The 14,757-nt window shown below is 38.9% G+C and overlaps 1 protein-coding gene across 11 annotated transcripts in view; it reads left to right on the top strand.

Moving 5' to 3' along the window:
- The window catches only part of LOC121854703 (serine/threonine-protein phosphatase 2A 56 kDa regulatory subunit delta isoform-like), a 60,573-nt gene that overhangs the window by 8,604 nt on the left and 37,212 nt on the right, over nt 1-14,757 (top strand). For 6 of the 11 annotated variants that reach the window (XM_042349426.1, XM_042349428.1, XM_042349423.1 and 3 more), the window contains 2 exons: nt 6,296-6,334; nt 13,917-14,187. In XM_042349426.1, coding sequence (XP_042205360.1) covers nt 6,296-6,334; nt 13,917-14,187 — 310 coding nt within the window. The remainder of the gene's footprint in view (nt 1-6,295; nt 6,335-13,916; nt 14,188-14,757) is intronic. The other 5 variants (XM_042349427.1, XM_042349430.1, XM_042349424.1 and 2 more) reach the window with 2 other exon arrangements.

The following is a 14,757-nucleotide window of genomic DNA, read 5'->3' as shown; positions in this document are numbered from 1 at the left end:
TTTCGATATTTCACACTAAATATAATACCCGGTAATCTACTTCAACCTCCTATTGTTTACAACGAAGCATGACGCACCACCAGCTGTTGAGTATCAGCTAGACGGTACACGTGTTTTTCGAATCGTTTTCAGTTAAAAAACTGTTATATCACATGTATATTTTACCAAAACTGCGCCTGAATGAATATATTCTCGGAAATAAATAGTAGTTTTGCTGAAACGTGATGTATTTTAATGTAAAATAGGATAAAATACATGATGAAAACGAAAGACTTTACCTCGCCTTCCGATGTTCAAGAGAAGTTACTCGTTTTTTTAATAGTTTTCGGTTAAAATACTGTTATATTACAATGATTTTCTATTCATACTGTGCCTGATATAATACATTCACGGAAATGTAATATTTTTGCTGAAATTACGTACGTATTACAGTGGAAAGTGGGATAAAATCGTGACGAAAACAATGACTGAAATATAATGCAATATTAACCCCTAAATCTGTTAATTCGGACAATCGGGTAAAACGGACACCCTTCCCCCCCCTATTAGTCCGAATTAACGAGGGTCGACTGTATACTATTAGATAGGGATTATCTCTTGAATTGGGTGCAAGTAATCTTGGGTACGACTAATCTCGTGAGTTGGGTACGAGTTATCTAGATACTAGTTGGCGTGGGTACGAGTTTTCTTGGGTACGAGATGACCCTAACCCGGAATGTTGTGTGAACTACTACAAAAATACCTTTTCATTTGTAACCGAAACCCCTAATTTGCACAAAAATGGCAGTCAGGTTTCAGTAAAATGCCCCAAAAACAAACCAAACCAAAACTAAAATTTTTTTGGGAGCTTTCCTGCTACTGTGGTGGAGGATACAGCTGAGCGTTCTGGTACGCTTATGGTTACAGACAAAAGAATTTCTGTCTTTTCTTAAACTAAACACTTTTCACACTCAGGACACAAGTCTTGATATTGGTAGGACACAGTGATCTTGTAATACAGTACGTATTTGGATTGCTTCACTATCGTTCTCATAAACTCACTGAATAACAACTAGATAAGGGAAAGAACACTGTCACATGCCATCACGAGTCTTCAAAATTCTAAAATTATCAGTGGAAAGCTGCTTCAAAATGATTGGCCAGCCAAGTCACAAAACACGATACATGAAGGTCATTGGTTGTCATGTCACAAAGAGGAGGAGAGGAGACAGATGACTCTGGCAACATGGCGGGTACAGAAATTTTCACAAGAAATGATATGAAGTCGTATGTTTGTGTTTTTATTGTCTTTGTGTCTGGAATATTGAAAATTGGAAACCTGCGTACAGCCAATGGATGAATATTAAACAAAGCAACTTATTACACAGGTTTATAAACAGGGTTTTATTATACAGTAGGGTAGTCTGATATCATCCAAAAGAAGTGGAACATATTTTAAGATAGAAAAATACTGGGCTACAGAAATGAAAAAAAAGGTGTGAAATTAAGCTATTTTTTGGGTGGAGGTCAGGATCTTGTTAAAATGCAAAATATCAACAGCACTCTAACCCACCTGACACTGGGCTTAAAGCTTGCAGTTATTACAGGTTGACAATCCCTTATCCGATATCCTTAGGGCCAGAGGCATTTCGGTTTTCGGAATTTCGGATAAAGGGTTGTCAACCTGCACCGGTATACTGTATTGGGTAATAGTTATGATGTGTGGTAAATATTTGATAGAGGACATGGCTGGGAATCACTACCAAAAGTAGGTTTTATGTAATTGATGCTCATTAAAAAAACAGCAACTTTATTTTTGACAAATTAATATTTATGGAGGTATGATCCACCCCCACCACCAGTGACAGGGAATATTCAAAGTGGGCAATGGCTTTGAAGTCTAGGGAAATTATGGGATAAAAACACAACTGAACCAATCAAGCCTAAGAAAATCTTTCCTAATATTATCTTAACCTAACCTTGCCTTTGTCTTGGTGATTTTGCATCTTAATCAAAATCAAACATATTTATCCTCACGGTAGTAATGACAGTCTGTACCGCACTAAGGAAGTAAAACACCATAGGCCTTGAAGATGTCAGTGGCAGCAGTCTCATTATCCAAAACACGTTGAATGGTTTTTGCATTCCAATGTAGAACACCTTCACACAATGAAAACATAGAGTACTGTGACTGAATATTTCCATTTGAAATGCTTGGGCATGTATAGATATCTCACCTAACGACTAACTTCCTCTGATTGGTCAAGGCTGATCATGTGAAGTCCACTTGATTGAGATGTAAACAAAACTTGTCAAAGTTGTACAAATTTTCTTAAAATTGTAATTGAAGTAACTCCAGACCTATAAATTTCTGCCAAAAATGCAATAGAATAATTTTTTCTCTATCATCCTTAAATAAAATGGCTGAAGACAGTTGTACCTGATAGTGCAAATAATGAAATCATTATTTGCACCTGAACCTCTTCATCAAGGGTATCGGGTGCAGATAGTGAAACCGGTCAATTTATAGTTTCGAACATCCACAACTCGAGTTGAGCATTGTGTTTTTCCAATGATTTAGACAATTTTAAGACCCATTTCTTCAATGGTGTTTCCCTTGCAAATAACCTAAGATTACCTAACATAACCTAACCGGGGGCTCTGCTCCCCTAGATCCCTTGGTATATTTAAGTAATTCTTTGAGGGAACATCATAAAAGAAAAGTGTCTTAAAATTGTCTAAACCAACAGAAAAACACATTGCCCAACTGGTTGGTAGAAACTACAAATTGATTGAAACTGTTATCTGCACCTGAGCTGTCATAGCAAATTACTGCTCCTATTTACACCCGATCTTACCCAAATCATTTCCAATGAAAGAAAGATGAAAATTCTTGTATGTATTCAAATTAGAGAAAAAAGACCAATGAAGCTATTTGCCGTGACCTTCTGTATTCGTCACTAATGTTTATGATGGAATTGTGAAAATTAAAACCATCTCATACATTCTCTACTTTAGTATTGTATACTTTAATATCTGGTACAGAATCTAACCTTACATTACCCCATACTCCATTAAATAGAAAGAACTTACTGCGATATCTGGTACAGAACTTAACCTAGCTTTGCCCTTACTCTCTAGCTGCGCCTCATAATCTGCCACCAAATTCCTTAACTGCAGCTCAGATAGGGCCCTCTTGATAACCACCAGGACCTTCCTGTAGTCTTGCTTCCTTTTTCTGTTTATTAAGGCAAATACAAGTGTAACTTGCTTCACTTGGTCTCCTACCTTGCCTTTCACAAAGGCTTGGATTGAGTACAGCTGAATGATTGGTACCTTCACAATACGAAATGTTCCATCTCAATACCAAGTCATGTACTTTTGGACAATAATCTCAGTAAACATTTTTCCCCCTGTTTATACTGTAAATGCTTATCTTGCATAAATCTAAGAAAAGTTGGGTGAAAATTTAATAAGAAACAATGATGCTATAAGAAAGTTTCACTTTAATTTAGGTAGTTCAAATCACCCTGAGTGATGCTATGACTACTGCACTCAGGATAATTTTAACCACCTAAACTAAAGTGAAACTTTGTTATAGCATCATTATTTCTTATACAGCTGATAACTGGGTAAATTGGTTAAACCCTGAAAAGATAAGGAATTTATGGTGAGATAGTACAGTACAGGTACTGTACTGTATGAAGACTTCGCCTGCATCAGTTTCCACTCCTAATAAATGTGACTTTTGTCATTGAAATTGGTTGTTCTTGTGCTGATTTAGAATTCTTATAACAATTATTATATGTAACAAACTTTAATTTTATAACCTGTCAATTGATTTAATCAACAACACAAGTAAAAATGGTTAAAATGTCTTGCAATTCTTTACTAACCACTGGTGTCCAGAGCTGGACATGAAACAGTACACAGTACGGTACCATACCAGTTTGGCAACTCATATTATTATTATTAGACACCACTGACAATGTCCAGCCATACTGTTGTCTGGTAAAACTTGTTTTGCAGGCACAATGTTGCCATCTGTAAAACTGGAATGCCTGCTGGTTTATTCTGATTCATGTAGCACACACAACACCTGGGACTCTTGGAGACATCTTGTTCTCTGACAGCATGTGACCTGTGGTGTGGTTAACACTATGACAGCAGGTGACCCGTGGTGTGGTTAACACTATGACAGCAGGTGACCTGTGGTGTGGTTAACACTATGACAGCAGGTGGCCTGTGGTGTGGTTAACACTATGACAGCAGGTGGCCTGTGGTGTGGTTGATGTGAAGGTTTTTTCCAACAAATGTTAAACACAGAAGATATGTTATTTATCAAAGTCTGACACTTAGGCTTCAACATTGATTTTTCCAAAGTAAGGATTAGCAGTCACAGATTTCACATTTTTTAGTCACTACTGTATATGTATTATATTTAGGTGGCAGCCATAACAGCTTTTGGCATGTTGACCTTTTAGTGGTAAATGAAGTTATATCAGAAGTTGTCTGGTGAATACAGTGAAACCACTATACAGTATAACCAACTTCTCTCTCCGCATAGTACAGTATATTCCCGTAGATTTTTTTTTTTTTACATCTAACGGACCCTCAATTTAATGAATTCTCATCTGTATATACTGTAGCTCGTTAGATGGAGGTTTCACATCTAACGGAGCCTCGTTGTAATGGACTTTCTTCTCCATATAGTCCATTCCCGGTAAATAGAGGTTTCACTGCAATGTACTGTACATGGACAGTAGTTGGATTGGGATTGAATTGGTATCCAGTTGCACCTCATAACTTGAAAACTCAAAATTACTAAATGCGGCTTATTTCATAGTGCAGTATTAGCTAATAATACTGTGCAGTAGGGTCAGAATATATAGTGAGATAGGGTCCAAGGGTGTTCGCCATATACTAAATCGCGATATATAATTACAGTACATGTAATCAATGGGGAAAATATGGTTAGGTCCTGGAGGCCAATAAAAGTGACTAAACTTGACTGAACGGGTTTATTTTCTTACTAACTAAAGCACCAATGAACACTAGACTCGGGAAAACCACCCTAGGTGCCTTTGTGGGTCGATTACCTGTGCCTGGGTGGGCTATTTCCTGTAAAAAAAAGAACACCAGACTCGGCAGCTGACGCGCCATCCCGGGAACACCAGACTCGGCAGCTGACGCGCCATCCCGGGAACACCAGACTCGGCAGCTGACGTGCCATCCCGGGAACACCAGACTTGGCAGCAAACGCCACACTGCCACCCTCACTTGACAATCCCACACCTACATAAACGAACAAACCAAAAATATTAGTTACTGTAATGAATCCTTTCTAGTAAGCTGTTCATTATCTTCACTTCACTTTTCACGTCACTAGCAACCCATCTACACTTGCCTTAAAAGTCGAAATCTGCAGCAGAGTCGGCTGGTGACTCATCACTCGCGCCGCTCGACTCACAGCAGAGTCGGCTGGTGACGCATCACTCGCGCTGTTCGACTCACAGCCAGCCAGCCAGCATCTTTTTCCAGTTTATTCCTGTCTCATCACAATTCCAGATTTGGTCTGGAGTATAGCCACCTTCCTCAACCACTATTTTCCAATCTATCTTCACTTTATCCACTGCAACTGCGTCAGCCGATGCAGAGACACGCAGTGTAATTCAGCTCTCTTGATGAAGCTGTGAAGCCAGCCTTGGCTAGCTGTGAATGTACATTCACTTGCTGGCTTTTCTTCTCACTGATGCAGACGTGTCTATTTCCATCGCCTCATTCTTTATCATTGGACCCAATATAGCAACTTTACGGCTTTGTATGTTTACAAGAGCTGAATTAGAAAGACTGTGCAGGCGAGCGTGAATGCGTGAGTGAGCAGCCACGTTGGCGCCTCTGGTGAGCAAATAACTCATTTGTTTGCCATGGCGGTACATTTGAAATATTTCCTGCCCAATTTCCTTTGCAAAATAAATCGATTTATTGCTATAATTTGGAAATATCGATAATTTTGGTTGTCACGATATAAAAAAACCGCTATATTATCCTGACCCTACTGTATCTAGATTGTTTATGATAATGACAGTTCTCCATTTGTATAGTAGCCATTTACTAGAGATATGAAGGAGTCATTAATAATGAGTTGGCCAGGAGATCAAATCCATAGTTTCATATGTTTTTAAAAGTAAACTTCTAAACAAATAATTTTACAAGGGAAATTGATAATGTATACACTATATGTCAATACTTGATCCATGTGTACAGAACTGTTTTCTAATTCATTTACCATACTGACATTTAATATTCTTTTCAGGAAACTGCAAAAAACCAAATTGGGAAGGAGGCAGATGATGTAAGTTCCTAAGATTTGTTACAGTGCCAAGTTTATTTGATATAAGTATCCAGTACAGTAGTCCTTTATATGGAATGAAGGAAATATAAGAGGAAATTAACTAATCTGCTTAGAATATTTTATATTTATTTTTTTGCTAAAGTGACATGTTATTACACGTCTCTCATTTGAGATTTCTTTTTATTTCTAATAATAATCTACATACTGTACAGTACCGTATGACATTAAATTTTGTTTTAAGATAAGTTTTCTAACTTCATATTTGCTCTCAAGTTTTAGTACTAGTGATATCCCCATTGACAGAGCTCTTCCTGGGATGAGAGATTTCCCTTTAACGAGGTGACTCATTGCAGTGGAGATGGGATGGGGGGATTAGTGGTCTCATTACTGACCTCATGAAATGTCAGGGTGGGTGATCAGGAGGTCTCATGACCTGAAGTTATCTTGAACAAAGACGAAAGCTAAGGTGATCCAGTGTTTTCCCACTTACTGAATGTACAGTACATGTAACTAATCACTTTTTTTATATTTTAACACTATTCTTGGCTAATTGTATCTTGGTACAATAATGTACAGTACATGTATTGCATAACACAAATTGTATGCAAAAACAGCAGCTAGTGAGGGAACAACCTTCTACAGTGGCAACGGAATATGAACTGAGCAATCCAAGCAACTTGGCCACCCAAGCACTTGGCACATGGGGACACGTTAGATCAGGGGTGGGCAATTATTTTAGGTGGAGGGCCACTTCATGAATGGTGGCACACTTCGCGGGCCACACACTTAATGTAGATGCAAATGTATTATATTAACACAAAGTAAAGCCTTGTACAGTATTTGTAAATACAAATACAGTAGCGGGCCACAGAAATAATTTGGCGGGCCAAATGTGGCCCGCGGGCCGTACTTTGCCCACCCCTGCGTTAGATGGTTGGAGTGTGATGCAATCTTCCGGAACTCACGGAAATTTTATTCCCGGGCCCAGAACAGAAAGGTTGGGAGATATTTTCTCCGAATGTTTCTGGAAATGCGCCTGATTTACCTCCTTGGAAACTCGTTCGCAGACCAGGAATGGAGAGAGTTTTTCAGGAATTTTTCCGGCCTGATTTTCATTCTGGCTATTGGAGAGTTCCAGGGTTCGGGGATTCTGACTTACAGGGAGATTTCTGTATTATAATTTGTTGACATATTTTCTCTCAAGTTTTAGATTGATGTAGCAGGTGTAGTTTGCCTTTATGTACAATACTGGTACTATACTGTATTTTAATGTGTAATTTTTTTTTTAGATTAAAATCTTTAGGATATGTATACAGTACAGTAAATACATACTGTACTATACTTTGTGTTTTATTAATTTACTATAAGGTCATTTATAAAAAAAATTAGAAATTTCATAATGGTTACACTGGTGATTAAAAGGTGGCCTTGCATTTTGTTAAAGTAATTTTAGTTTTCAGAATTGCAGTAATTTGTATCTAGAATTTAAATATATTTCTCATTGGGATATTATTCAATATTATATTGAATTATCAACCATATTCAGAAAATTAGAAATATCAATAGGGTAGAAGATATTGTATCACCCTCCAGTGGTAATGCGAGGTTAATTAACTTAATTTTGATATGGTTTAGTGAGAAAGGTTTGGTTGATATCATTTTTATACCATGAATAATAACTTTTGCTGTCAAGAGTTCGGTAGTAATGTGTTTGGTGTACAGAATTGTTTTTGGACAGTATATTACTAGTTTTTCACATGAGTTGTTGATAAATAATTTTCTTTTGGCATTCATAACTTAGTGCATATACTGATCCCAGCTCACAGTCACATCCCCTCAGGAACCACAGGTGCTTCAGATGCTGCCTTGATTATGAATAGTCTTACACACCTACAATGAAACCTCCATATAACGGACGTCTCTCCATGCAATCTGTTAGATGGGGTTTCACATCTCACGGATTCTTAATATAACACTTTCATATCTATAAACTGTAATTTGTTAGATGGGGGTTTTACTGTAGCTAATAAGAATAATAAGACTAAGAACTCACTAGGATCATTAGACTGACAATGTGATTTGACCGTTAGTTTAAAAAAATAGTAACATCGTCTCATTGAAATTTAATTTTAGTAGAATGCAGTAATGAGAAATAGTATCTGTAGATAGAAGGTGATGCTTTTTAGTTAATTTTATATTCTCTGTTAGAGTTTATATTCTTTGCTTCTTGTTAATTAGATGTACAGCATTTATAATACAGTGACTCAAGCTGATCAGTACAATACAGTATATATATACAGCATAGTCTCGGTTTACGCGGTCAATTGAACCCGTGGAGGTCCGCTTAAAACGAGAAATGCGTAAGCGAAATAACAGAACATATGTGATTAATTGAAATAGAGAGTGGGCCAACCCCCAGACTACCCAGTTTTCCGACAAAATACGTACGTTGTAGTAAAAATACCTTCTTAATTTTATGATGGTATGCACACACAATTAATATTTAAGAGAAATATCAATAATATTAGGTTTTTTAACACTTATGTTAGTAGAAGAGATGGCTGGGCACACGTGGATGGCGGCTGGTTCCGAGGCAGAGGGTAGATTAGTTGCCCTCCGGTGAATCACTTTCACTACTCGCAGAGGTTTGCAGGGCCTCCCAAACAAACCCCTAACAGTCCATATCCTCACTATCACTGTCTTGGGTTGGCTGTGGTTGTGGTGGGTTGCAGGCGAGGAAGTCCTCAATACTACGTTGATGACTAGCATTGATGTTGTCGAGATAGATCTGGATATACGGCTCCATAACTTTCGACAGAAGGTTATTAGACACTTCATACCGATGCTTGTTTGGGTTGTTGTCAAGGACGAGCTTAATTTTCTCCCCCAACTCGATGATTTCCTTCACATTATCATGGCTTGGTCCAGGTAATTCAAGGTTTTTCTCCGGTGGTGGGGGTCCAGCGGAAGCCATTGCGAGGGGAATAGCAGGCACAAGAGAGAACTGTATACGAGGACTGAGAACAATGAGACAGGCCTGGCTAGGTCAGCAACTTCTACCCTCTGGTGGCAGGGCACGTCATGTAACATTAGACCAGTCACAGCTATCGGTGGAGGGAATGCGTGGGTGGTAAGGATGCGTGGCCCAATCACAGTCCGATACGTCATATAACTTCAGCGATAACGTAAGAGCGGCCTAATGCGCACCACTCACCGCGCCACTTCCCGCATATGGTCAAGAATGGATCGTGTGAGTAAAAAAATGGTGCGGCGGTCTGGACCTCTCCAGCCGTTCGCCGCATAAATGATGAAATTTACCGCGTAATTAAAACATTTCATTCTGGCAAGGCACCGTGTAAATGACCAAACGCGTAAACAAAAACCGCATAAATCCAGACTATACTGTACTGTACTATAATTACAGTACAGTCGGCCCTTAACATACGCGGGGGTTACGTAACAGAGATAGCCGTGGATGTTAAAAATCCACGTATATGTGCTGCCCCCACCCCCCCCCCCAAAAAAAAAACCCCTGGCCCCCCATGTCCTTATTTACCGTATATACCTGTGTGTAGTTCGAGATTTTAAGACCAAATTATTTTGCAAAAAATTGGGGGTCGACCTCTAAAAGGGTAATAGTTTCGTTAGGTTGAAAAATATTTACCAGTAACTACCAGTAAACAATGGAAACGACGCACCAACGCACCACCGGCTGTGAGTGTCGGTACAGCTGCCAGGGCAGATCTCTTGCATCATCATAGCAAGCCCAAAGTAGCCAAATGCATGGTATGGTATACACAGGACGATGTAAAACAAAGTATTCATTTGTTAAAGTTTATTTATAGATTCTGTATATAAATTTTTGTTCATTACATTTGAAACATCAATCTTTGTTAATTAAATTTGATACAAAAGAAAACTACAATACCGTATTATCATGAAAGTATTACATCACAAGTATATTTTACCTTAACTGTGACTGAATGAATATATTCTCAGAAATAAATATGGAAATATAATATTTTGGCTGAAATGACGTACATATTACTGTACAGTGGAAAGTGGGATAAAATTATGAAAACAATGACTTTCGCTTTCTTTCGTTGTTCAAAAGATTTTACCGTAATCGCTTTTCGAATGGTTTTCAGTTAAAAAACTGTTGTACTGTACTCGTACTGTATTATAATACTATTCTATCCTATCATTAGCCTTATAATCCCACAAATGAAAACCATTCGAAAAGCGATTACGGCAACATCTTTTGAACGAAAGAAAGCGAAAATCATTGCTTGCGTCACAATTTTATCCCACTTTCCACTGTACATCATTTCAGCAAAAATATTACATTTCTATGTTCTCAGAAATAAATGGTAGTTTTGTTGAAACGTAATGTACAGTATTTAATATTAAAATGCAAAAATAGCTATAAAAACAATTAATACACCCGAAATATACTGGCTGGCATCTCCACTCGTCCCTGCTCCTGCGTCCAAGGTCACCTCGCCACTCCTCCCAACTCGCTCCCTCCGCTCCCTCCGCACCGTCACTACTGCCGACAACAAACACAAATGTTTTGTGAATAACTGCACCTCCACTTCCTATTTACAGTACTTGTACTGAACTGTACTGTGCTGTGCATTTTTACAAACAATAAACATGGCAAGAAAAGCTATTAAAAAAAAGAGATAAGAATTTCACTTTACTGTACTGTACCTCTCCTCGGCGACAGGGCGGGGGTCATCGGGCTCATCGTCACTCAATTCTATAACAGGTGGTGAAGTGGGGGCGACTGTGGATTCAGCTGCTTCCTCACTGCCGCCAGTGATTGATGGTGTTAAATCTCTCCTTCGGTGATCAAAGAACATGGTGATGGGGAGTTGTCGTCTCTTTCTTTCATTTCTTCCATGATATTTTTGTATGGAGGGAAAACGTCATCCATCCATCGCCTGAATTTCAGGGCACGCACCATGGAGGGGTCCATTCTATAGGCCAGGTTTTTCAGTGCCTCAATATTCCTGGTCATCTCCCCCAACTTCTCCAACGTTATTTCTTGGTGCTCTTCCTCATCTTCTTTCCCTTTCGCTTCCTCTTCCTTGCCTGAGTCTACTAACTCCTGTAGATCCTCCTCGGTCAGCTCAGTGTCATGCTCTTCAATTAGCTCCCTAATCTCGTCCTGTGCCATGTCCCGGAAGCCTTCAGCAGCCACTTTCCTTGACAGTGCCAGGGTCTTTCTGAATATTTTCATTAAAATCCATCAAAATCATTTTCCTTGTCATCGTCTTAGCACCAAACAGCTCCTCCCAGTCTTCTCCTTGAACAGGGCTAGAGGGTACGTGTTTTTCGAATCGTTTTCAATTAAAAAAATGTTACAGCACATGTATATTTTACCTAAACTGTGCCTGAATGAATATATTCTCAGAAATAAATAGTAGTTTTGCTGAAACGTGATGTATTTCAATGTAAAATAGGATAAAATACATGACGCAAACAAAAGACTTTACCTAACCTTCCAATGTTCAAGAAATGTTACTCGTTTTTTTAATAGTTTTCGGTTAAAATACTGTTATATTAGTGATATTCTATTCATATTGTGCTTGATATAATACATTCACAGAAATGTAATATTTTTTGCTGAAATGACGAATGTATTACAGTGGAAAGTGGGATAAAATTGTGACGAAAACAATGTCTTGCTTTCTTTCGTTCAAAATATGTTACCGTAATCGCTTTTTGAATGGTTTTCAGTTAAAAAACTATTGTATTACAATAATATTCCCTCCTAATTGACTTGAATAAATACTTGAATGGAAATATACAATATTTTTGTTGAAACTACCCACATTTCAGTGTAAAGTGTCGTAATAATAAATGGTAAACAAGTTTATAGGACGTAGTGTTTTCTGAAGGTTTTGTTGTTCCTTTACCCTCAAAAACTTGGGTCGACCTATATACGAAGTGGGGTTATAGACGAGTATATACAGTATGTATGTATGTATGTATGTATGTATGTATGTATATACTTCCCGCGGAAAGTGAGGAACGCGTAAAGTGAACAACATAACATATGGGATTAATTGAAATGGAGTCCAGGCCGATCCCCAAACTCCACTTTTTGACGACACACAACTATGTTGTAGTAAAAATTTTTTTCTTAACTTTATGATGGTATGAAAAAACAAGTAATATAGAAGAGGTTAGGTTAGGAAAGATAAAGGTTAACATAGGAAAAATAAAGGTTAGGTTAGAAAACTAAAAATTTTGTGTAACACTTACGGTAGTAGAAGAGATGGGTCGGCATACGGGGATGGAGGCTGGTTCCGAGGCAGAGGGCAGTTTACTGGCCCTCAGGTGAATCACCATTACTAGGTGAATCATCATCACTGTCACTTACAGTTGTCAGGGCTTCCCTGACAAATCCCTCAAAGTCAACTTCACTGTCACTATCACTGGCTTGGGCTGGCTGTGGTGGGTTGCGGGTGAAGAAATCTGTTATGCTTTGCAGGTAAGGAAAGGTTTTTCTCTGGGGGTGGTGGTCCGGCGGAAGCCATTTTACGGAACAATGGATGCGCGTTTACACGGAGTGGCCTTGAGGGATGAAACTGCCGCGGCTAGGTCAAGCGTCGTCTTTCCTCCCTCCCTCCCTCCCCCGGGTGGACACGTCATAATACTTTAAGCCAATTACAGCTAGCAGCAGAGGAGGGTAGGGATGCATGGCCAATCACAGGTCTGATACGTCATATGACGTCAGTGATAACGCAACAAAGACACACACTGCGCAACCTTACCGCGCCGCTTGCCCAAGCGGAGGGAGGAGGAGGGAGAGGCAGGCAGGCGGGCGGGCGGGTGGCGCGTGGGGAAAATCTAAAAATAGCGTCGCGCCGGACACACTCCGCGTAATGGCGTAATGGCGTTCGCGACCGCGGAATGTAAGAATGTTAGGTTCTGGCAAGGCACCGCGTTAACGGTGAAACGCGGAATGCGGGACCGCGTAATATGAGGACCAACTGTGTGTGTGTATATATATATATATATATATATATATATATATATATATATATATATATATATATATATATATATATATATATATATATATATATATATATATATATATATATATATATATATATATATAAAGCTTCTCTATCACTTTAATTTGCTATGTCTGATCACTGTGGCTGACAAAGAGTAAGGTAACTTAACCACACTTGCAGTTTAATGACAGATACTTTACTGCATTATCTGCCATTTAACTTCATAGAAAGTGTTATGTTTCCTTGATCTTTTTTTATCTTTTTGTTACCCCAAGTTTTATTTTCTGATGCCATCCTAAAAACCATGATGGAATCAAGTAAGATTCTGTTGCTCTGACTCTGAAAAGTAGTAATGTATGTTGTCTCTTCTACTAAAACTAACTGCTGTTCTTTCTCTGTGTGTTTTGCTTGGTGTTGTGCGTGCGTGGCTCCGCTGATGGTAACAACAACCACAACTACAACAACTTGCTGCTGTGCTCCTGCCTCCACCACCACTACTACTGTCATCCTCACCAACATCACTTCCACCATATCACCAACATTCTCAGCAGCAACAGCAGCAGCAGTCGCAGCAGCAGCAGCCACATGAGCAGCAGCAACAGGAGGAAGATGATCAACAACAACAGCCAGTTGTTGGTGAGAATGATGGGCCTTTGGGGTCTGCTACATCCATTAAGGATGGCCTTCCTCCTCCTACACAGATTAATAAAATAAAGTTTGGCCCTGGTGCTCCCCTCATCAAGAAGGAGAAGAGGCAGTCATCTTCGCGATTCAACATCCCTAAGAACAGAGAACTACAGAAGCTTCCATCACTCAGAGGCAAGTACTGAACTTGCTTGTAGTTTGACATTTTATTTGTATGCAGATTACTGTATACTGTACATGTAACAGGTTTAGGGTGCAGGTGCAATATGTGTCCATAATCATATTGCAATACCTGATACCCTTGATGGGTGAGGGGGGGGTTGTTACAGAAGAGCCTCCAGGTCACCCTACCACTACTAATTCTTAATGCCTGGTGCTGTACCCCTTTCCCCATTCTTTTCTGAGCCAGTTCATAGCTCACCACAATAATCAAAATTACACTTATTCTGGTTGATCGATTTACTGTATTTGATCATAAATAATTAAATAAGCAAAACAAGTGGAGTACTTTTAATTTAATACAGGAATCTTGTCAGGTTAACATTTGGGGTCAGGCTGAAGCAGAAGCCATCTTGCTCATAAGGAGTTAAATTCAATAAAGAACAATTTGAAAATGATAGAGGTTTTCAGGAACATGATATCACTCTTTATGAAGGGTCCATTAATGCCTGAAGTGCGTACACACTTGATGAGTTGAAAGCTTAAAAATCTCTGGATTCTTACAATCATTTTGTCAGTGGATGG

This window comes from Homarus americanus, unplaced genomic scaffold, assembly GCF_018991925.1.
Source record: "Homarus americanus isolate GMGI-L3 unplaced genomic scaffold, GMGI_Hamer_2.0 scaffold53233, whole genome shotgun sequence".
Lineage (NCBI taxonomy): Eukaryota > Metazoa > Arthropoda > Malacostraca > Decapoda > Nephropidae > Homarus > Homarus americanus.
This window is presented reverse-complemented; position numbering and strand designations above follow the sequence as displayed.